The sequence below is a fragment of the Passer montanus genome, unplaced genomic scaffold (genome assembly GCF_014805655.1).
Source record: "Passer montanus isolate IOZ18808 unplaced genomic scaffold, ASM1480565v1 scaffold11, whole genome shotgun sequence".
Taxonomy (NCBI): domain Eukaryota; kingdom Metazoa; phylum Chordata; class Aves; order Passeriformes; family Passeridae; genus Passer; species Passer montanus.
In genome coordinates this window covers 10,702,933-10,726,422 of record NW_024357613.1, presented here as the reverse complement: position 1 = coordinate 10,726,422, position 23,490 = coordinate 10,702,933, and the positions used below count along the sequence as shown (strand labels likewise).

General features: G+C 43.0%; 1 protein-coding gene across 3 annotated transcripts in view; it reads right to left on the bottom strand.

Annotated features, from left to right (window-relative positions):
• Positions 1–23: 23 nt before the first annotated feature.
• BACH2 (BTB domain and CNC homolog 2) overlaps positions 24–23,490 on the bottom strand; it is a 188,670-nt gene continuing 165,203 nt past the window's right edge. For all 3 annotated transcript variants that reach the window (XM_039726943.1, XM_039726949.1, XM_039726958.1), the window contains 3 exons: positions 19,599–21,143; positions 10,230–10,436; positions 24–6,998 (listed from right to left, as the gene is read on the bottom strand). In XM_039726943.1, coding sequence (XP_039582877.1) covers positions 6,519–6,998; positions 10,230–10,436; positions 19,599–21,143 — 2,232 coding nt within the window. In that variant the 3' untranslated portion in view covers positions 24–6,518. The remainder of the gene's footprint in view (positions 6,999–10,229; positions 10,437–19,598; positions 21,144–23,490) is intronic.

Below are 23,490 nucleotides of genomic sequence, written 5' to 3'. Positions count from 1 at the left end.
ATTTCAGAGTCATGATGAGACAATTTACAATACATAATGATATGTCTTTATTTCATCAACAGAAATGGTGTCTAGACAAAATTCAGTTAACACTAGCAATTCAAATGAATGAAAAGGGTTGGGTGGTTTTTTTTCATTTTTGTTTTTTTGCACAATACTGTATTTACAATGAGTAAATGACATTTTAAATTCATTAGTTCATAGCAATGCTTTCTTCCAAAAAGGTAAAAATTCTTAGTAACAGAGAGTAAGCATCAACAGCCACCTCATTTATTTATACAATAAAAATCACAAGAAACCACAGTCACCTAGAAAAAAAAATAAAGACAAGCTTAAGAACTAGTACAATAAAATGATGCATTGAATTAAGTTACATTAATCGCATAGAATTTGTGTAAAAAGTATGTAGAAAAAACACCTGATGTAACCTGTTACAGTCATTGACCAGTTATGAGAGGTACAGAGGGTTATACAGGTAGATATGTGTGAAAACTGTCCATACTGTTTGACCTGGGGAGGAAGAGAAGAGGGGTTGCACCCCTTGCATACACTGATAAAACCCTGTTTTGAATATGGCCTCTGAAGTTTGTAAGGCATATATAAGAGGTGCACTTGTAACCAACTGGTTCTGGAACAAACTCTTAGGGCATCCTCACCTTGAAATCAAAGGTGATGCTTGCAACTTGGAGTAAACAACCACGCACCGAATATCACCAAAGTGTTTAGTATCATTCCTGCTGGTCTGAGGGATCCAGAGAGCTTCAGGCAGAGCAAACGCAGCAGTGAGAGCAGGACTGAAACCATGCACATTCCTTGTGGCTACATCCCAGCTGCAGGAGGCTGCCGGCCTGGGCAGGGGGTGCCAGCCACAACCCCCAGCACGGGGCAACTGCTCCCTCCTCTGCCCACATCCCAGAGCATGGGCTCCTCTGGCTGCTGGGATCAGCCCACCATCCACTGCAGCCCCCGCCCGGCTCCCTCCAGAGCTGATGGGGTCGTTTGGGTTCGTAGCCTGGGACCATCTCTGCTTCTAAGCAATCAATGAAATCAAACACTGCCAGTTTCCATTTCTATTTTGGGATGTTAGTTTCTTTCTGCATGCCCTTAATTAGCCAAAAGGGACAACAGTGGCACTGCATGAACCACACAGTGACTGTCAGTTATGGCAAGGGCTCTGCCCACAGTCGTTTAAGTTTGCACAAGAACAGGAGTCATATAACTGGCTTTTTAGCAGTCGTTTGGTTGGGGTAATGAGCTTATAAAAAGATATTTTTAGCATTCCTTCCTGCCAAAAAGTGATTCTGTTTGCAAAAATGGCAATATTATTAATGTAATACCTTAAAATGCTCATCAATAATTGACTTCGATATAAATAATACCTATCTTGGTGGAGTGTAGGAAAATACTATACACTTAAACTTTGCAAGTAATGCCATTAAAATTTTGAGAGTAAAGGGAATAATTATTCTACAGACCACCAACAATAGATCTTTTAAATATACACACAGTATTTGAACATATGCATATACACATATATTGTATTCTACAGCATCAGACCTGATGCCTGAGTCATAAAATACTCCAGGGAGTATTATAAATATACATATATGTATTATAAACAGGAAAATACACAAACACACACTCTGACTAGAATTATAGATGTATGTATACATACATACATACATACATGTATTTTATATATGGATGCAAAATTAACTTGGACTGTGTTGGCAGAGACAAAACTGAAATGAAGTCAAAATCTGCTGTGAAAATTTTTAACAGGAAAGAGAGCAGAAATTCTTTATGTTAATAGTTTGCGTTTCACCTCACTTCTGATAAAAATAAAACTGCTCCATACTTAGCAGATCCCCTCCTTATGCAAAGCCGCTGCTCATACTGAGCTAAAACTTCTCAAGGAAGCCCTAAAATAGAGACTTTTAAAATGCTGTAGCCATGGGCTACAACATTCACCCAGAGGTACCTTCAAAAGCATCTCAGATCAGGGAAAAAAAAGGTGGAAGCAGCACTCCTTGTTGCAATAGTAGAGGATGTGAAGTGGAGCAAAATGTGAGCCTGTGGAAACCTGGCAAATGTCCACTTTGTCTCACTACAGAATTCACTATGGGTCTCCTATTCTGCGAACGCAGCCCTTGCTCTCTCTTCACCACCACAGCATGGATTACAAGACACAGATGAGGATGTGGTGTTCATTCTGGAATTGCAATGCTTCACCATACTTTCTCCTAGTAGATCAGTTTTCATTTTATTACAGGATTATAGTGATTCCAGCATGCAGATTTGTTTTATTTACTAGGCAATCATGAAGTCACATATTAAAAAATTAACTATATATCTAGGCATTTTAACTTCTATTTAAGCACTCTTTAGGATACAGACATGATGAAGTGTCACACTCCAGATTAACAACCACAGTATCAGCATTAATCATTTCTCTGGCAGGAGTTAATCCACTTAGCAAAGTTACGTATCTCATTCCCACTCTGCTTTTTAAAGAGAAGTAGCAGTTAGCATACTAATCACTGTGGCTTGCTTTTGCAGCACATTTTACTTCCTTGGGAAAAAAAATAATACAGGGATTAGATCCAAAAATATAGTGCATCTTAAAAGCAGCATATACCCTTAGAAAGACATTTAATAAATTACTTGTACAATATATAAAAGAATAGTTTTATACTGCAGCATCAAACTCTTGACGCCTGAGTCATCACGTTAGGAAGTCAGTGATATAAATACTGGGATCTCCTGATAATACAGCCAACATTTTTGCTTTTGTTTTACTTGTTTTCTGTTTTGTTTTCACTCTTTTTTTCTTTTTTAATTTATTTTTTCACTACCTTTTTGTTCCAGAATCAGCTTGCAATGAGCTTTAATTGTGTTCAAGGCACCCCCAGAGAACGCAGAGAAACAAACACATTATATAGTGTAGTACTCACCTGACAAAGCATAACAAGCCTAAATGAAATGAGGTTTCCTGGCAATACAAGTACAGCAATGGCAGAGGAAAAGGAGGACTAGATACAGACTGGACAGAGCTCCAAGGACTCACATGCCCATGGGAGCAGAGCAGTGCTCAGAGGGGAGATGGGGTCTCACTATGCCATTCCCAAGCAACGCCCAGCAGGAGAGATGCTGCATGTATCCTCTTTGACAAATGCAAAGAGATTCTTAAGATCACAGTGACCACTGGCCAAGCTCTTAGAATTCTGCAGTCAGATTTATTTTTTTTTCAAAAAAAAAAAAATCATCATCATCTTTCCAATGATGTTTTGTGGTCATTTGGTTTGACCTCGTGAGACAAGAACGGTTGGGTATGTAAACTGACGTCCAAGTCTGAAACTAATTCTCCCAGTATCTTCCTTTAAACATTAGCCCAGTAACTGCTTTGAAAGCCACATGGTTCAAAATAGCAAAAAAACCTCAAAACAAAATAGAAACAAAAAACAACCACCACCACCACCAAAAAAACCCCACTGAAAAACCATGATACATGTAAATATAGGAAGCAATGACACAAAATCAGCCACTTCTAATGGGAAAGAATGAAATCAAACATCCAGAAAAGCTTGCAGGGGAGGGAAAGAGAGAGACAAGAGAAAGGTTGAGGAAGAGACACTTATTTGAGCAGTGGTTTTAAATATCAGTTCCCAAGGTAGAGGAAATCAAGGGACCCAGCACCAGTATGAGGCCAGGTCAAACCTAAGAGCTGCAGCGCAATGGGTTGTGTGGGTGGGTTTTTTAAACCGTTGGAATGAGGTCAAGAGTACCAGTTGCACATGAGTTGTTAGTAGAGTAAATCTTCATGTCAGGAAGCAAGTTAAAACTTGGTTTTATACTCATAAAACATTCTATCTATTCATATATATATAGGAGGTCACTTAAAAATAAAAAAGGCAACAGAAAAACATCTTTAAAATACTGTGTCAGTTGACCCTTCCCTCCCACCCGCCCCTAACCCCCCCAAGTAGCTATGACTCTATAATGTGATTCACATTTAGTTTTAAATTCTAGCTTTCACCATGGTCTCATAGAAACAAAACTTCTCTGCGAAGCACAGAACTGCTTTGCAACGTCAACAAATTCAAAGGAAAATCAAATCCCACCCCCCCACCAAAGAGCTTCTTAGTGAAGTTACCTGCAAAGGATGGTTGGGAGGGGGTTCAGATATTTTTAGGTTAAGCTCTTTTAAAAAGAAAGGACAACTCCTCCCCCTTTTTCAACCGTGTGAACTAGGAGTTTATGGCATTTGTATATTTTTGAACATTTAAAGGTAAGGATTTTGTACAGTAATGATTAATACCTAAACATAAATATTCTCCTACATTATATACTAGTTTTTCTTTGTACATGCGGGGGAAAAAAGTATTTTCAACAAACATGGCACATGCTATATGCAGTTCCTCCTCAGTAGCTTGGCTACAATTACAATAGTTTGCATGAGGAGGATAAAAGCAAGACTTTGTGGCGAGTGGGCGACAGTCCATGAGCACAGTCTGAAGATGGAAGAAAGTGGAGAGAGGGAGCTGATTCCTCCTCCAGGGTTCAAGATGCTGATCTACTTGAGTGCCTCAAAAAACCACCAGCGCACACCTCTAGTGTAAACGTTAGCACAGAAGAACACATTATCACTTAGTGCTTCTGAGAAGCTGCTTCCCCACACTTTTTTTTTTTAACAGGTGTGAACAGCTGGTCATTTTTTTCTCAGTGAGAACAAACAATATCAGCCAATAAAGCACATGACAGTTGTCGTCGATAAAGCCACACAACCTGGCACACGTAGGGCAAAGAACCACAAAATAAAAACTCAGTACACTTAGAATAGTAATAATTATTAAAAAAAGCATTAGGAGGTTGTTCTTCTGTCTACACTGTACATACAGATGTTATGCTTGGAAAGCTGCTGTCTCACACAGTCATAACATGAGTCAACATTAAGATACAAGTCCAATACAGTTACAACTAAGCCAATTCACTGAGTAGTCTCCTTTGAGACAGCGCTCTTTTAGCTGCAGTTTGTGCTGAGGGCAATGCTGCAGGATGTGAGGATCCCGGAACACAACAATTTGATGGGTAAGTGACCAAATTGGGTGTTGGCAAACGTATGTTTTGCTCTTAGAGGATATAGTGCTAGCTGGACTTCCGTAAGGAAGCCAAAGTCAACAACTAGGGGTATGATCCTGCAACTCTGCCTACCTAGGCAGGGCCACTGACTTCACCAGACCCACCTCTGCAACTTGGGTCTGGTGGGGAGAACAGGTAACGTCTGAGGACAGCTGAGGTCAGGCTCTGGGGACTAGCCGGAGCAGCAGTTGCTTCCATGAGTAAAGGATGCAGAGTGGGGCTGGAGAAAAAGCCCCCAGGTATATTGACGTGATCTCTGTTTGCTTTACTTCGTGGAACATTTGATGAATTGATCCAGTTGTCAAATACACTTTTCTCTACAGAGTGAAATATACTTTCCCCTATAAGACTCCAAAAGCATCATTAACAGCACTTAAACTTGGTTTGTGAAACAGAAAGAAGTCTAAATATAAAAATAATTCAAGCAGATTCTCTTTAAAAATTGTATAGTGAATTCAGTATTTGGCAAGACTGTTTTTACTACATAATGAGCTCCTGAGTGTTTGTCTATTAGATAAAAATTTTCTATTTCCTTTAAGCCATAAAGCAAAGAAAACCATATACTCAAGTTATTCTGAAGTCATGACTTCATTTATGAAAAGAGGTTTGACCAGAAACTCAGTGCAAGTGGCAAAGTTGACCATTACTGTACAGTATCTGCAAGAAAATAAAATAACTCCACATTGCTCAAGTGGCACGAAATGGCTGTGCCAAAAAAAATTGTCTATAATAAAATCTCAAATAAGTTTCCGACATTTTATAAATAAGTACAAATTGAATGCTATTGCTGAACTGCGAACTGAGGAAAAAATTATCGTGTAACAAGTTACCAAACTAGTTCTAGCATCAAAGACAAAAAGGAATGTTGGAACTTGTTTGTACAATAGAAATGAAAGCTTCCAGTTTGTAGGATGAGAAAATTGAGGCATGCAGGGACTCTTGCATATGGATATATATATTTTATATATATTATATATAATATGTACAGTTTAGCTATAAAACTTTGATGTGTAAAGAAGCTGTCTTCAATGAAAAATTGAACATTCAGAGGAAATTCCTGAGTTAGGGTTTTGTGACATGGGCCACTGAGAAAAAAGCTGCGGTTGGGTCCTCAGAGGTGTTATGTCCATCCCTGTTAAGATTGAAATCAACATACAAAAACAGACAGTGTTGCCACTGCTTCGTTCCCTGCCTGAGCAAGGGATAGCACCATTGTGAAGAGAACTCCTGCTTGTAGAGAGGAGGGAATACTTAAAAACAGTATTGCTGCTAAGACCACTGTAGTGTGCACCAAATACGTTCTTCTAGACAACAAATGAACACTGCCACTGGCTGACTGAAGAACACCTGACCAGGTGTAACGTTAAGGTTACGAGTCACTAGGTGTAATCTTTCCTAGGTTGCTCATCTGTTGTACATTTATCAGTCATTTCCTGACAGAAGTCTACCGTGACTGTTTGGCTGCTCTGCTCTGGTGGAAGCTCTCTCTCGGGGTAAGTACCTGCGTCGGCTCCATCCAATCCCGCACCTGCCGAACAATTTTCCGAGATGTTGTTGGGCAGCCAGGGTGCCCCCAGCTGCACAGAGCCTTGCTCCGAGCAGCACTGCATGCTCTCCCCGACGCACTGGGAGGTCACCAGGCTCTGCTCCACACCAGCTGGGGCGGGGCTGATGGTGGTGACCGGCTGTAGATCCATGGGTCTGAGAACGGGGCAGTATCGGTGGAGGGCTTGGATCTGTTCCGGGCTCTGCATGTCTCTACACACTTCTTGGGAAAGACACGAGAAGTTGTCTAGCAATTCTCCCATGCTCGCTTTCAGCTGGTTCCTTTCTGAGAGCAATTTCTCTTTCTCACACACCTGAAAAAGAAAGAAGGCATCTTAGGCTGAGGAAGGGACATCTACTGCCTGCTCACTTTGGGCACATATGCAGCAGTAGCCAAGAATACCAATGTGTCACTCCTGTTTTCACATGGCCAGAGGAAAAGTCAAAGACATCAAGTATTTGACCACCACGGCCTGTGTGGACAGTAGTTTGGGAAACATCTGGAGAAAAACATTTGAACTGGAAGAGGATAGAATCCCAAGTTATTCCCACAGAACTGTTCCCTTTATAAACTAAGGTTGCCCGACAGATTATATAAAAGGACTCCGAACAAAACATTCTGAGGGAAAAGTGGCAGTTCCCATCTAATCAAGAAAACAATGGGTTAATTCCTGAAGTGAGGATAAGCTGCTGCTGTTTGGCTCACCCTTGAACTGTCAGGTTGGCTGCTTAGGTTGGCTGCACCCCCTGGAGCAGAGCTCAGCAGAACTCACTGAGAGAGGTGAGTTTATTCAGAAGAGAGAGGATCTAAGTGTGCTCTGTGCCTGCACCATGGTTTGTTTTCTTCTGTTCTGGTTTGGGCTTGATCTAATACAGATATTTTTATGAACCCAGCCTAGGATTTCACCTCTAAAAAACAGTGTTGACTCAGTGTAGACTGACTGGGATGGTCCTGCTGCAACTCCTTCTGTCTCAGGCAAGTGGGCATACAGCTCAAGAGAGAAGATGAGATTTTGTAGAGTACCGGAACTATTTCCAGAGCTGAGCTGGCCCCAAAAGCAGCGCAGCCACGTATATCTCACCTAGTAACACTGCTAAAACCAAGATGTCTCAGCATCTGAGGTGTGAAAGCTCCACAACTCAGATAATCCAGCTATGGGTGGTTGTTGACAGCTGATAGTAGTATTGCCCCGGGTCCAGAGCCCACACTGGAAGCATACAGCTGTGTGAATGCGAAAGAGAGCAGTGCACATGAAAAGAACTAACTGGTAAAATATTGATAAATCTATCAAGAAAGCATAAAAATAATAAAAAAATAAACAGATGCTCAAGTACATCTTGAGATGATGAATTATGGAGGAGAATATGCTGCGAGTTTGCAGGGAAAAAAGGGAATGTGAGTGGGTAGATGAATGAGAGAAAGCAGGCAAAAAAAATTACCTATCAAACTCTGAGGATACAACCATTTCACTCACTGTCTGCTGTGAAACCATCTGTGTCAAGAAGATGGGTGACTTACAGTAAGTAACTACAGGGGGAAAAGGGGTCTTTCATAAAAAAGACCCAGCCTAGTGAAAACCCCTTAAACCACAGCACCATTATGTAATTCATGAGACTAGAAACTGTTGATCACAAAGTGGACAGAAGATAACAAAGGAATTTCCAGTGGTCATGTGTTGTGTGTTTATTATTTTCCCTGTCCCTGTCTTCCAGCTCAGAGGGGAGAACAATCAGTCTTACTACTGAGTAAGACTGAGGCAAAGAAGGCATTAAGTACCTCAGCCTTTTCCTCCTTCTCTGTTGCTGTGTTTTTACTGCATTTAATAAAGAATGGAGATTCTCCTTGGCCTTCCTTTTGTTGCTTGTCTGTTTAAAAAAACGTTTTTTTATTGTCATTTACAGCAGTAGCTTGATTAAGTTCTAGTTGGACTTTTACCCTTCTAATTTTCTCCCTGCATAACTTCACAACATGCTTGTAGTCCTCCCCAGTAGGTGCCCCTTCTTCCAAAGATAATAAACTCAATTTTTCCCTTGAGTTCCAGGCAAAACTCTCTGTTCAGCCAGACGGGTCTTCTCCAGTGTCTCATATTTTGGCACATGGGATTGACCTGCTCTTGTGCCTGCAAGATTTACTTCTTGAAGAAGGTCCAACCTTCCTGGACTCCTCTGTCCTTCAGTACTGCCTTCTAAGGGATTTTCCCAACCAGTCTCCTAAACAGGCCAAAGTCTGCATTCTGGAAGTCCAAGGTTCTGCTGACACTCCTACTTAGTTCTCCAGCAACCAAAAACTCCATTATTTTGTCTTCACTGTGCCCAAGAAGGCACCCAGCCATCACTTCACCCACCAGTCCTTCACTGTTTGCAAACAGGTCCCGTGGGCTGCCTTCCCTACTTGGCTCACTCACTGCATATTGCCACATATTCAAGTCCCCTTTGCTAAATAGAAATGTCAACTTTTTTTGGGGAAGAATCCTGCACCTCAAATGGTTTTTAATTCCTCAAATTGAGCAGGGATCAAGGCCACAAGGCCACTCATATGCCTTTCATTCATTCCCCTGAGATGAGTGTTTGTGCTGGGGGGAGGACTTAAAATTTTTATTTTGTCTGTCTACAGTTTACCGTATCAGACAATAATGGCAACATTAGAGGATTGCACGAAATCAATTCACTCAAACTAATTTTCAAGTGAAGGCTACAGGTATAAGGCTGAATCACCCCCTGCTGCTAGTCCAGCCCTCAGAGTGCTGCTCCTGAGGCTCTGGAGAGTGAGAGACAGGAACTCCTCCCCATCACCAGCTCAGTGCAGAGCGACAGGCATGTGCAGCTAAGACTGCACTTGCTTCTTCTGACAACCTGATGAGGATCCATCCACTCTTTCACTTGCAGAACCTCTGACTCACCCTATACACACTGTGCATTATACTCAGGGCAGGAAGCAGTTGCTCACTATTTTGTTTATCATTGTTGTGTTGTTTGTTTTGCCTCAGTGGAGCACTACTCTAACAATGTTTTGATTTTTCTTTTTTTTTTTCCCCCCAGGGCTTCAGCAGCACAGCATCTGAAGTCTTCACAAGCCTTGATGATTTAAGCCTCCCAACCAGCTTGTGAGGTCAGTGTCACCTCCTTGTTACAGACGGGAAGCAGACAGGCACAGGCAGAAAGTGAGTAACCCAAAGCCACGTGGCTTTCTGCCATTTGTGAGGTGGTGGTAACTCAGCTTCTTCCAACAGTTCCCTGCCTCTTTCACATGATGTTTCTCACAGCTTGAGCAGAGAACAAAGCAAAATGAAGCACAACAAACCCCACCTGAGGTGTCCATACCATGAGGGACAGTGAGAGGAATTTTCTGAGCATCCACTTGGCCTCGCTCCAGTCACCTCACCCCCTTACATTAAAATGTGGCGGCGCTCTCTACCGTGTATTCTGCTCATCAATGTGCAAACTGACTGAACCCACTGAAGTCTGGACTGGAATTGCTGTTGGTGCCCTGCAGGCTTCACAACAGGTGAGGGTGGGCTGGGCTGTGGCGAGGGCACGGAACTCACCAACTTGCGGATTTCACATTCGAGGTTCTGAATGCAGTCCAGTTTCCTCTTGCGGCAGCGCTGAGCTGCAATGCGGTTCTTGCTGCGCCGGCGGACGTCGTGGATGAACTCGAGCTGCTCTGAGGTTAGCTTGTGCATCTTTATCATCATCTGGAAATCATTCCTTGGAAGATCTGTGATTTGATCAACAGGAAAAGGAAGTTTCACCTAAAACAAACACAAGACAAGAGCAAAGAGTCATATTTTGCTTGTTCAATGCAAGCTGAACAACAGTGAGCGGAAGGACGATTATCTTTGCTGCCACCCCCTCAATAAACAACAAACCAAGTTTTACACTGAGTAAGTTCTTCCCTTGTGGCACATTTTGGAGGTCCAGATGGTAAGGATAAGATGAGAATCGTACTTAAATCAGAAACACATATGAATCCCAGATAAAAATTTCATCTTTCTACAAAGCCTTAATAAATGATCTCATTGCATTAAAAGAAGGTTTTGTCCACTAAGAGACACAGCCTTTTGGAAAGAGTGAAGTACCTTGCTGCTATTATATTCAAACTAGTTTCAAGGAATGGACTATTACCACAGCAGGAAATGTATATCTCCTCATACTGCAGGACTCAAAGTTTGATTAAGTATGAGGTTAAAAATACAACCTGACACCTCAAGTGGATGAAAAATAATGTATTGCAATTAGGAAAGGTCACCTAATCAGCATTCCAGCCAAGCAATACACTGTGTAAGAAGAAAGGGTCAGAGGGGTGTGATGCAACATATCCTATCTTGCTAAAATATATATATTTAGAAAGAAACCTATGTATGTTGACACTCTAATATTCTTGGAGACTAAAGAGCACTGAAATTGTATTTCTTGAAAAGGTCAGGGTTTGACTTCAAGAAGCCTAGCAATTATGCATTAAAGCAGAGCAAAACACAAAGCTCCCAGCAGTCTGAAGCAATGAACACACACTGTGTCAAAAGCTGAAGAATGGTGGATGTGCCCAAAGCCTTTTAGGTTTTTTTGCCAAAATCCATCAGCTTGCTCAAATCAAGGTAAGCACCTTCCCTTAGAAACCTTGCTTCACTTAGAGCCTCGGACTGATAACTATTAAAAAACTGATGTTCTTCAGCCAACTGTTGTATCTGGTGGTCAGATAAGAGCCAGCTGACAAAGCTGAAGGAGATGCAGAGTAACTCGGTCAACGCCTTCTTTTTTTGAGTCATACCCATACTGCCCAAAAGATGGCAGTAAATATTTATGTTTCTGTCCCTGTTTGGTACAATCTAACCTCTGGAACAAGGAGACTATTCTGCACACAGGTTATCAAAGAAGGTAAGTTGTTCCAGGCAAACAAAAGATACGGGCTGAAAACATTCCTTTGATATTTAAAACATCCATTGTCTCAAAATGGTGCACTTAATTATTTGGAAATAAAGAAAGTAACAACATGGATTGTAAGTTATCTTCTTCAGAGAGCTGAGTTGTTCAAGCAGAACAGTTTGCTGAGGACACACGTACACCAACACACAGCAGTAGCCTCTGGCATTGCCAGCCATGGACCCTCACCAGGCACCTGAACCTGCAGTAACCAGCTCCTCACCTTGTTTAGGGGTGTTCTGGGTGTTTTTTTGTACCCTTCTAACACTGCTCTGTGCATTGCCAAGCCTGGGGTATGTGAAGTTCCATGCAAAGACCTACGACATTCTTTCAGATGGTTTCATGCCCTGAATGTTCATTCGAGCCCCTCTGCCCCACGTGTCCAGGCACTGCCCCATAACACACTACTTGACAGGTCAATTTAAAGCAGCAAGGAATGCCAAACACTGCCCAAACCATCCCAAATTCTTGCTTGTACACACAAAGGCTGACCTTAGGCACAGGGATGTGAACTACCTTGTTTACAGACTGCCAGTTAATGGCATGAAACCTGTTTGATTTCCCCTTCCAGCCTTTGGATAGTTAATATAAACTCAGTGTCACCTGCTTTTTTCTCAAGCTTCTACCAGGGTCTGAAAATGAAAACAGGCAGTGCCTTCCTCTGAAAGACACCACAGTTTCACTGCAAAACCAGCCCTTTCATGTTCACAGTTTTTCCTTATTTTCTTAAGACCAAAATGGAAAGCAATGTTAACTTTATTTCTCCCTACCTCTCCCTTTCAAAACACATTTACTTGCAAGGAGGAGAAGTGCTTGCAGCTGGAATGGGAATGAAAGAGAAGTAATTTAAATATGTCAGGTAGAAGCTGCTGAAAGGAAATGGAAAAATAATTTTAAAAAGATTCATTAAAAAAAAGGGATTGAAAATAAAACCATCTACACAGCAGATCAGAGACTGCTATCAGTAATCCCAGCATAATCCCACTCCTGTCACAGGCAGCACTGCACAGGATTAAAAATGTGAAAGGGAAAGTGGAAGTGAGTCAGACTCATTTCCTTCACCATTCACAGCATTTTTATTGCCTGTCTCCCTCTTCGAAATCAGCTGTCAACTGAAAAAAAAAAAATACCAACCCACCAAGCTTTTGGCACGGACACAGTGAATAACTGCACCGGGGTGTTGCTGCAGTGAGAGGCTAAAGTGTTTTACATCTGCACAGGGCAAGACTCTCAGCTGCTATTTATCATAACAGAGTGGTGAGTCATTCTGCTAGAGCCTGCAACTGTGCAGTGGGTGGGATTCATCTGACTCACCCAGAGCTGCCTGAAATGATGGGTTGGGATTACCTAGTGTCCTGCTCCCTTCAGATGGCAATGCTGCACGGCTTCTCCCTCCTTCTGGCTGCAGAAGGAGTGGATTTAAGACTCAGAAAAGATTCTGCATCTCACAGTATCTATGGGAGGTGAGAGAAACTTACCTGAGGTGCCTGAGACAGTCAATCTTTTCTAAAATATGAAAGAAAACCAAAACAAGTATGCTTTCTTGTAAAGGTTTCTTTCTAATTACTGTGATTTTTTGGTTCAAACTATTTCAAATTAAAAATATAAGTGGGGTCCCTGCTCCTTCCCAGAGTTACTCCAGCCAAAGCTAACCTCACAGAACTCCAAAATCCTCCCTTATCAGCACAATTACTCTTTCCCTGCATTTTTACACCAGCAGAACAAGCTTGTTTTCCACCACACAACAAATAAACTAGCACCTTCTACCACCACTGCAGACTCTACTGCCCCAACTCTGCCAATCCACTCTGGGGAAAAAGGAAACCTCATTAGGATTTTGTGGCATTTCCCCCCCTTATTAGCATTAGGATGCCAGTGGAAATGTGGGTGCTTTGAGAGGTTAAGCCAGAGCAGTGATGCAGGCAGACAGGGACAGCGACTGACTCAGCACATGCAAGGCCCATATATAACCAATTAATTCCTTCAAGCTTCACTAGTTAGTGCCAGCTTGGATCATATGCCAGTTACTGCTGTTCTGCTCATCTATTGTACTAGTTACTGCTGCTGCTCTCCCCCCTCTCTTTTTTACCTGGAATAAAGGAAAGAACCGAGGATCTGTATTCATTCCCATTAAAATATAAAATGTTAACTCTTGGGAATTTCTTTACTCTATGAGTAACCTTAGCTTCTTCATTCTTTCTTTATAGCTTAATTAAGACATCATCTCACCCTAGCCAAGTGTTAGTAAAGGCAATGAACTTCCCAAGTGTCACTTTAACATTACAGTAACTTAAAGGACAAATATATTATCCGTAAGAAAAAGCAACCATTATGTAGTGGGCATGGGAAGGTGGAACTCATTGTACCAGCTGGTCAATGGCTCCAGAGCTGTAAGAACAAAACCTGCTGCTTTAGTGCCCTCAAATCCTGAAAGCCTCTGCTACTCAAACTTGCTGACTCCTTGGAAGTCTCCCAGGACCCAACCAAGCAATCCAGCCTGGGGGCTCAATCATATTAATACTTTTTTTTAAAAGCAGAATGGTACTTGGCTTCACACAAAAGAGCCCAAGGCATTAATGTTGTGTTTTCAAGTATCTTCCTTAGCATGCGAGTCTGTCTTCACAAACACTCAGGAAGAAATTCATTCCAGGACAGGAGCTGAGGAGTGTCCACCTGTGATACGGGCTCAATTGTCTACAGGGTGTTTCAGGCACCACTTGTGGTCCTACAGACTAGGGACCTATTCCTGTCCTGATCTCACCTGGACAGAGGCTATCTAAGGAGCACAGAAGTTTTGTGTAATACCTTTGTATAAGGGATAGCCAAGATGCATTTTCTCATCCCGCTGTCTACTGGCACAGCTAAAGCCTTCAAAACACCTCCTTTTTCCAGGTGTCAACTATACCAAGATGGCAGAGGACTGCAAAAGGGGAACTATGAGCCCAGGCAGTGAAGATCTACCATTGTGTCAACAAACCTGGGTCTAAACTGTCCCACTTCAGATGAGCAGGTTCCACTGCAGTGTGTTCCATGTGACACAAGACAACTGATGGCCGGGCAGCGGCGTGGGGTCAACTCCAGCCTCCCCTAGTGAGGGCCATGAGGTGTTTGGGTCAGCAAATGCTGCCTGAGAGGGCACTGCTGTGGAGGCAGCTTGGGTAACCTGTTGATTTGCTACCTGCCTCACAGAAGTGGGGACCAGGCTAATCCCACAGCTGAGTGCTTTAACATCTGGAGATGAGGATGGGATTCTCATCCTTTAGCCCAAGATTTGGATTTGTATTCAGACCACACACTGCTGGTACTCAGAATGCTGGGCTGACCTCTTCCCATTCACTGCTTGCAGTGTTGCCAGCTTCCAGCCCTTCAAAGGGCACAACAGTATGGTACTCCTGCCATTTAACAGGCTTCTCTGAGACCAGGGATAGCTGGTCAGAAACACTGACAGAAGCCACAGGTATACTTAAGAATGGAAGATTAGGCAGTGAAATGACAGGGGATAGAGTACAGTATTTCTCTGAAAGAGTTGCTTCTGCAGCTCAAGAACCAGAGTCCTTCAAGAGCTCCTGCAAGATCTTCAGAGCAGAGTATAAAATAATTGGTTGTAGGGCTCCACGAAATAACACAGGGTTTAAAAGGACCTCCTGAAATTTCAAACTCTCAGTGTTGCTGTAATCCAGCAATTCTTTGCTACCAGTATGGAGATCATTGCTACTGAAGAGAGGAAAGAAAACAAAACTTCCATGAAGTTTATCTTACAAGAGCAATGTTTGACAAGACACCATTTAAACAGACATTGAGAAATAATTCCCAGTGTGCTGCTGATGCCATCCTAGTCAAGAGAACATCTACCAGAAATCAATCTGGAGAATAATTTTTCTCATTTTCAAATTTGCAAGCCTAGCAAAATCAGGAAAGCTGGGGTGACTGACCATCAAATTCTGGGGAGGTATCGCATACCACAGCAAGTTAAAGCCTTCACATGTATTTTTCTTGGTTGCCTTTCTTTCCATGTAACATTCTTCACTGAGCAGGGATATTAAGCAGTGAAGCAGTCTCAGATGAGGTAACTCAGCATGGTTAGAGTAGATTTTGGTAGAGCAGCTTTGGTTTACTCCTCTTTTCTGGGGCTCTGACTTGCAGTATTTTGCTAAGCACCAGCAGACGAACAGAGAAAGGGTGGCTGCCTGTCACTTAACATGGAGGGGTTTGGACTCTTGCTGAAAGTTATTTACCTACAATATCCTCAAAGGTCTAATTGCATTAGCTTTCCCTTTATGAAAACTTCCTTTGAAAAGTAAGTCACTAATCTTTTTAGTGATTTTCTAAATATTTTTGAAATTCTTTTGAATTCTTTTGAAATACAGATGAGGAGACATTGAATGCAACTCTCTAGATAGTAATAGTTCTTGGAAAACTCCACCTCTTACCTCCTCTTACCCTTGTTTATTTTTTTCCTCAGAAAACTCACTTATCATATTAGACTGAGCTGAGATTTCTTTTTAACTGGTTTAGTAGTACAATATCTTTTACAAATTTTCTAGCAGATAAAACCTCTGAAGTACTTGCTGAAGAAAAGGAATACCAAGAAAAGTAGGTAGTGCAGAAGTTTCTGTTCCTTAAGTAGGTTAACAGATTGACAGACTACTTCCTTCTCAACAATTCATTATTTCAGGGCTTATTGTTTTGTTGTTGCTATTTTTAGCAGGATTGTCAGAACCTGCCTGTAAGTACTGAGCTTTAAGTCTTCTCTCTAATATTATATCTCAGATTGATTTTTTCACAACCTGTGGAGACCTGAGAGAACTGAGTGAAAAGAGCAACACAAACTGGTAAATATTTCTGTGAAGTCCCAATAGCTCAAGCTGCAGCCCTGTTCCTGCAGCTCTGTACATGGGTACACCCTACACTGCACTTGCTGCTTCTGTCAGGAAGCCTTAACAAAGGGAGATTGCAGAAGAGTCTTGGTGGCTCCAGGAAGGGAAGCAATAAGCAAGGACATCCTGGAGAAGATTTACCAGTGGTGTTCCAAGGACTGCCACCTCCTCTGACAGTTGTGACTGCCTTCTGCACCTCCAATAAGATGGAGATCACAAGGTGGGGTCACCTTCACCCACATGGCATCATGCTGAACCCCAGCACCCCACTTCTGGCACCAAACAACTTTGGCCATGTGCTCTGGAATGGCATCTGTCTGTGGGAAAGCAGAATGCCCGAACAAAGCAGAGAGAAGCCTCTCACCTACTTCCCACACAATCAATACACCAGCAAATGATGTTTTGTGACATTAATTCTGGCAGTGACAGCACTCTGTGAGCCAAATTAAGACCAACTAGGTCCAAATTCCAGGGGAACTGAGCAGCCCTGTGAGATAACTGATGGTCAGAGTCCACCAGGCTTATTCCCATCAGGCCATCCCACCCCAATAAAAGCTGACCTGCAGCAGAACCTGCATGGCCACTCTCCAGAAGGTCAAGCATGTCACCCCCAGATATCTTATCAGGTGCTTTTTGAATAGAAGCCCAGAAAACACTGTGTGTTCTGATATGGAGGGGGAAAGGGCCCTGTCTGTGAAGTCATCAGGACAGGAAGGGCAAAGCAACAATTTCAGCAATGGAGAAAGATTCCCATGCAGCTTGCAGGGAGGTGAAGAACAGAAAGCTGTCCATTTCAGACAGTTGTGAGTCTCTCCTGCTGTTTTAATAACAGCCAAACTGCTAAAAGCAGGTAGAGCAACTCATACAAGAACTTCCTGCTGCTGTTACTTATTTTCTACTGTCTGGTTTAAGATACCCTTTACTGAGGTTTCCACAGCAGCAGATCTTGCAGGATACACGCCCTAAGTCACTGTATTAATACAGTATTGTTTAATGAGGCTGCAAAGTCTGCTCTTGTGTTGGTAACAACCTTCAAAAGATCAATTTTAAAACAGAATCTCTACCAAAGCACTGGTGTAATCTGTTTACCCTTGGCTTGTTCAGGATAGTGCAGTGCAACCTCACGGAGCATTAATTTCCTCACCACATTTTTAATGCCTAGCAGTCCTAATCAAAATACCCTGAGGAAAAAAAAAAATCCTTATCAGCAGTCCCAGGGAGAAACTTGCTCAGCAGAAGTTCAGAAAACCTTCCCCAGAGGAAACCAGCAGCAAAACCAGGAGTGGAGCAAACCTTTCCTAGCACAGTCTCAGAGCCAGATGTCTGCCTGCCTGCAGCACACCCAGGCAGCCTCCTGTAGCTGCCTGTTTGCTCCTTGTGTGTCCTTCCTCTCATCCATGCTCTCCTGCACATATGCACATACCTTTTTTCTAGGAAACCACCACCAGCCCCCTGTAAGCTTCTAATTTCACTCTTCCAGGCTCATTTTTGCTGCAGTATATTTCCACACAATTAGGTAATTATGACAGCTAATTAATTATCAAATCTCAAAAGGCTAACTCCTGCCCTCTGTGCTGCCTCATGCTGAGCAAGCAGCGCACATGGGTGGAAATGGATGGTCCCTGGTCCCTGCTGCCCTCTGCCCCTTGTAAAGGCAGGACTTCACTGAGTAACCCTGGGCTGCTGTAGGGCTTCCCAAATGAGATCTCCTGCACACTATCCCAGAGAGCCTCCCAAAGAGACTCCTCTCCCTTCTGCATTGTCCCCTGCTTATGACATGAGGACAAAGAAGAACTGTTCTCTCAGAATCACTGGTCCAGTGTGACCAGGGATTAGGACACCACAGGCTCCCTGGCTCTTCAGCCCTTTCTGAAAGCTAAGCAGCCAACTAAAGGAAGCACCCACATCTGTCTGAAAAATAAAGCCTGGGATGTGGCTGGAATAAAGACTGAGGGATAGAATAAAGTTCACTCTTTTCATCCCCACTCCATAACTAAGCCCACATGGTTCTGAACTGGGAGCTCTTCACATATGAACTCTTCTCTCAGCATGTAAGCACTTACTGCTCCCCACACTGAAGCAAAAGCTTTCAGTGGAGTTTTTCAGCATTACTAGAGGAACCTGATATGTGATTTCACCCAGATGTTCTCTAGGTCATGCAGATTCCTAATGAAACTCTGTGAATAAACATCCAGTCTTTTCCACTTTCTGGGCTCCACAACACATCTCCTTGATTGAAGTCTGCCCTCAAAGTAGTGACTTCACCCAGACAGTTTATTTGGTCATGGTTAGCCAATTATCACTGCAGTATCTTCATCTCTTGTTTTAGAGAGGACCCCTTTTTCTCCTCCCCATTTTGGGAGAGCTACATGGAAATTGATGGCTTGCTCTTCAGCCCCACATCATTCTCTTAACAATCCTGGGAATTAAAGGATAACCTCTCTGAAACAATTTGTGCCATGGTTGCTAGAGCTCTGAACAAAATGTCACAGGCAGGGAACATCATCTCAAGTTGCCATATAATAGAGGCAAAACCCAGTACCTGAATGTGCAACACGCACACGTGCAAAGATTACTTTGGGAATGCCATTCCTACAGCACAGGGTGGCCAGCTATACAATTGTTTGAGTAATTTCACACCTCTGCTGGCAACATGCAGCCTGGCTCTTCAAGCAAGCTGCCCAACCCTTGGTGTCAGGAAAGGAACAGCTTGAGGTTGCTCAAACACACCTATAGCAGTAACAAATGGATCTGGAACCACCTCAGCAAATTAAGAATAAGGAGCAGTGATTTGTGCCACAGAAGTGGGTGAGGGAGGGAGGAAGACAGGACACTGCTGGCAGACTCCTAAGCACATCAATGCACTCTCATCTTTCAGCAGATTGCTGTTTTCCTATACCAGAACTTTTAGAAGTGCCAAACACCTTGGAGATCAAGCAGACCTATTAATGTGAAGTCAACCATGTGCACTCAGCTGGTGAGGGAATAACAAGAAGTTACTCTTTGCCCCTATAAACAAAGAAAGTGCAGGGGAAATTCAAAGTCATTTGAAAGAATCAAGGAGAGATTAATTGGGTCATAACAACTGTGATATAGGTACTTATATTAAATCCCTACCTCATGCCCTCTGTCTTGCACAGGACATGATTCACTGTCTGCTTCTGAGAATGACCCAGACTCATCGCTGGAGTTTGTTCCATAGGATGGCTCACATTTAATCTGGGCTCGGACCGGGTTGTACAATCCATCCCCCACCACGCCGGGCTCCTGGTGCTCGGGCGCCAGGAATCGGGGGCCTTGGGAGCAAGGGGAAGAGGAGAGCTCGCAAAGCCGCAGGCTGCAGGGAGAGCCGCCGCTGCCGTCCTCTGCGTACGAGTAGGAAGAGCACGAGCTGGAGGTCCTGGTTCTGGTTTCCAGAGGAGGAGAGCGAGGGCAAACTTTAATTGGCACCGGACAGCTGGTGTTTGGCCGCATTCGTCCCGGCAGGTGATCAGCTGTCAGTCCGCTGTGCGAATAGGTCTGGGAGCTGGGGAGAGACTGGCTACTGCCAGCCCACAGACCCTTTGGCACAGTCTCAGTGAGGTCTTTGTCCAAGCTGCTCACACCAGAATATGAATGCACCGAAGTGTTTACTTGGTCACAAGCATTTGAAGAGAATATAACACTCCTCCTGTCCAGTTCCCCTTCTTGCTTACAGAGAGTTTCAAAGCCGGGCCCCCTGAGTGGTGATCCCACTGTGAAGTTGGAAGCATCCTTCTGCATGGCATGGGACTGTCCATAGTTCCCTGTGAAAGGGACATAATCAGTTTTGTGGTCACCCTGAGTTGTCCCTTTTTCAAAAGGGCATGCTGGACTCCTGCCAAAGTGCTGTTGGGAAGTGCTGGGGAAGCCAACCAAATCTATGCTTTTTGTTCTGTTGAAGAAAGACCGCAAGCAAGAAGGAGAAGACCCACTTTTTGGCCTGTCGACACAAGTGAGGCTTGGCTGTTTCCTGTCCATTTCAACATCCCCTTCTTTATCCCTGATGTCAGGTTCATCTCCAGACAGGCAAAGTGTGATGCTTTCTTCATCGTTCTCTTCATTCTGAGGCTCACTTTTTATCTGCCCCATAGCAAGTCCTGATTTGAGGCCATTTCCAGAGCTCTCTTCACTGAATGTGCTTGCAAAACCTGAGGTACTGATGTGTGATGTGTTGTAGACATTCTTGGTACAAGCAAGCTGGTATTTCTTGTATCTGGGGTACCGTGTTACTGCATCTTTATCCAAATTGTCCTTGCTATCTCTCAGCATGTCAGAGTCAGGCAGCATCCCTTCGCCTTTGTCTGCTCCAGCAACAGTGGTTTCAAAACTGAAGGGTTCTTGGTGCATCCTCTCCCTTGGGCAAGATATTTTTGACGTCTCCGATTCCATCGTCTCCTCCTCATCTCCATCGGAGTTCTCCTCATCGTGCATGCGCTGACAGGTGGTATCTTTTTTGCACAGGAACAGGCCATCTTCGTTGTTCAGCAGCTGTGTCTGAAGGAAGCTGAAGCAGGAATCCTCCAGGTTGTGCATGCGCAGGAACTCAGCGCAGTGGATGACCTCCTGGATGTTTTCTCTGCTGAGTAACAGCTTAGCAGTGTAGGCGAACTGTAACAATGGACCAAATCCCCTGACAGTGACCTGCAAAAATAGAGAGGAAAATTGCCAGCGTTACCATCAGCTCTTGCTGCCATCCCAAGTCCTTCATCAGGTGGTTAGATAAACTAACAGATCTGGCATTCAGAAATAAATACTTCTCAGCACCAGCTGTTCTTCTGTCACACCTGCAATGAGGTTACACCCAGGAACTAGCACTGCTCCCTTTGTGCTGCTCCTGTACATCACTGTACAGGTTGAACTGAGACTGTTTTTCCCAAGTATCTTGAAGACCTATGAACTAAGTCTGTGCCCTAATAAAAGACTGACAAAACTAGCCTGGACACTGCTAAGTCTTACACGGATTTCATTTTAACTGTGCTACAGCACCCAACCATGAAAGCACCAATTCAATTTTGATTCTTCCACTCTGATGGAAGGTCCAATGAACAATGGTTTCAAGCTGAAGATACCACTTATCCAAAAAGTGTTTTCGGAAGGAAACACTTAGTATTACAGCAAAATTCAACAGAAAGCATCTTTCTGCCTCTTTCAAAAGCAAACAATTTCCTTTTTTTCTTCTCAATTTTTTTGCAAGCCATTGCTGAATACATGATAGGTAAGTACAGACTGTATAACTTTCCTCTATCCCATGGAGATTATTCCCCTCATACTGTTCCCAATTTTAGTGAGCCTGAGGTACAGCTAACAGAAAAAAAAAATTAATATTTATAGTTCAAATGGCAGAAATTATTCTGAGTTCCACCTCAGTACTTAATTTCCCACAATTTTCTTTGTAGAAAGAGTAAAAACTATTTCCAGGAGAGTGATCTCCAGACAACTGTTCCAGGTCTGACTTATGCACTGCTATTCATCTTTTCTTTCCATACCATCTGTGTTTAACATTAACATACCATATATTAAAAAATACACACTTCTCCCCCTCCCCATTTTTTACAGTTGTATCTTTACATACAGCTATCTAGTAAGTTGCTAAGCCACATAGTAAACTATAGATATTGTCTATTTTTGACAAAAATACTTTGATTGCCACTAACTTCTCTTACATTTTTTTCTCCCAATGGGTATGAAACAAAGGGATTGGAAAAATTATTCCTCATGAAGCAGCAAGAGGCTGCTTCAGAACCACAACTCATCATCAAGGATTAAGGCTTCTGCACAAGAAAATTCAGTGCTTTGGCCACAAGGTTGAGATTTGGAAGACCACAACTCAATTTCCCATTGCACCAACCACCTACTGCATGACCCAGTAAGTCCATTCAGTCTCAATTCATTGAGAAACCTTCTTGCCTTTCTTGCAAGTAGCACTCATTTATCTGAGTTCCCTGTGCTCTGCATATCAGGCAAAGGCCTTTGGATGGGATTCAGCACAGCCAACACCTGCATGCCTGTGTGAGGTTTGGATGCACCTCCTTCTGGATGCAGATGTCTCTGGTAGGTATCCCCAGCTCAGTTCCTTCGTTTAAAACAAACAAGAAGAGGAAGCACTTCTGTCTCCTTTTTTCTGCAAAATGACCTAAAGACAGAAGGGGAACCTAGAAAGTAGGAGACCCGTTTCATTCCCCAGGCTGTGAGGATTGAAACTCCCATTTGTCAGCTCCTCAGAAGTGTATATTTGGGACAGTGTGGGATACCCTGAAGGTGAGTTGCTTTTTACTATTCTTCCAATTGAATTAATGCCACCGAGCAAAGAAGCTGCTCAAAAGGCTGGTAAGCCATCAGGCCATGAATTTGCAAAGGTCTAATTTGTGATTAGAGTGTATCTGAGTGAATAATTTGGTTCATCTCAATGAAAAGCCTATAAAGCCCTATACTGCCTCAGGACCAGTGGTAGAGTTCGCAGATTTTTATAGAAAATCCTGACTTCCACAAACAAGCCTTTGTTATTCATAGATCTGTACTTACGATGGCAGTTTATGAAGGCACCACAAGTGGTGCAGATTTTGATGGGGAGAAAAATATTTTAAAACACCTCTAAAATTGCTTCCAATAGCTATTCCATCCATAGTATTACTGCTCTATCTGCTATTTTAAGAAGCAGTGCATTTTCATGCACATACTTACACACTTGCACATTCCTGTTTAACAATACGCCTCTGGTACAGAATTGCCAAGATTTACAGCTGGCTATTAAACCAATCTCTGCTTTATCAGTGTTACACTTTCTGCCTATTTGTTAGATTATCAGCTCACTAAAGGCCTATCTGCATTTTATCTATGCAGCATGATTAACAAAATTGCTCGGGAACTTAATGAGCTACTCGCAGGCTGATGGTAAGATCTTCAGTGTGGGGGCTTACATATTGCTGCATATCTTGTAAGCTCGGCAGCAGCGTAGGTCTGCAGGGACTGTGGAGCACAAACACAGCTC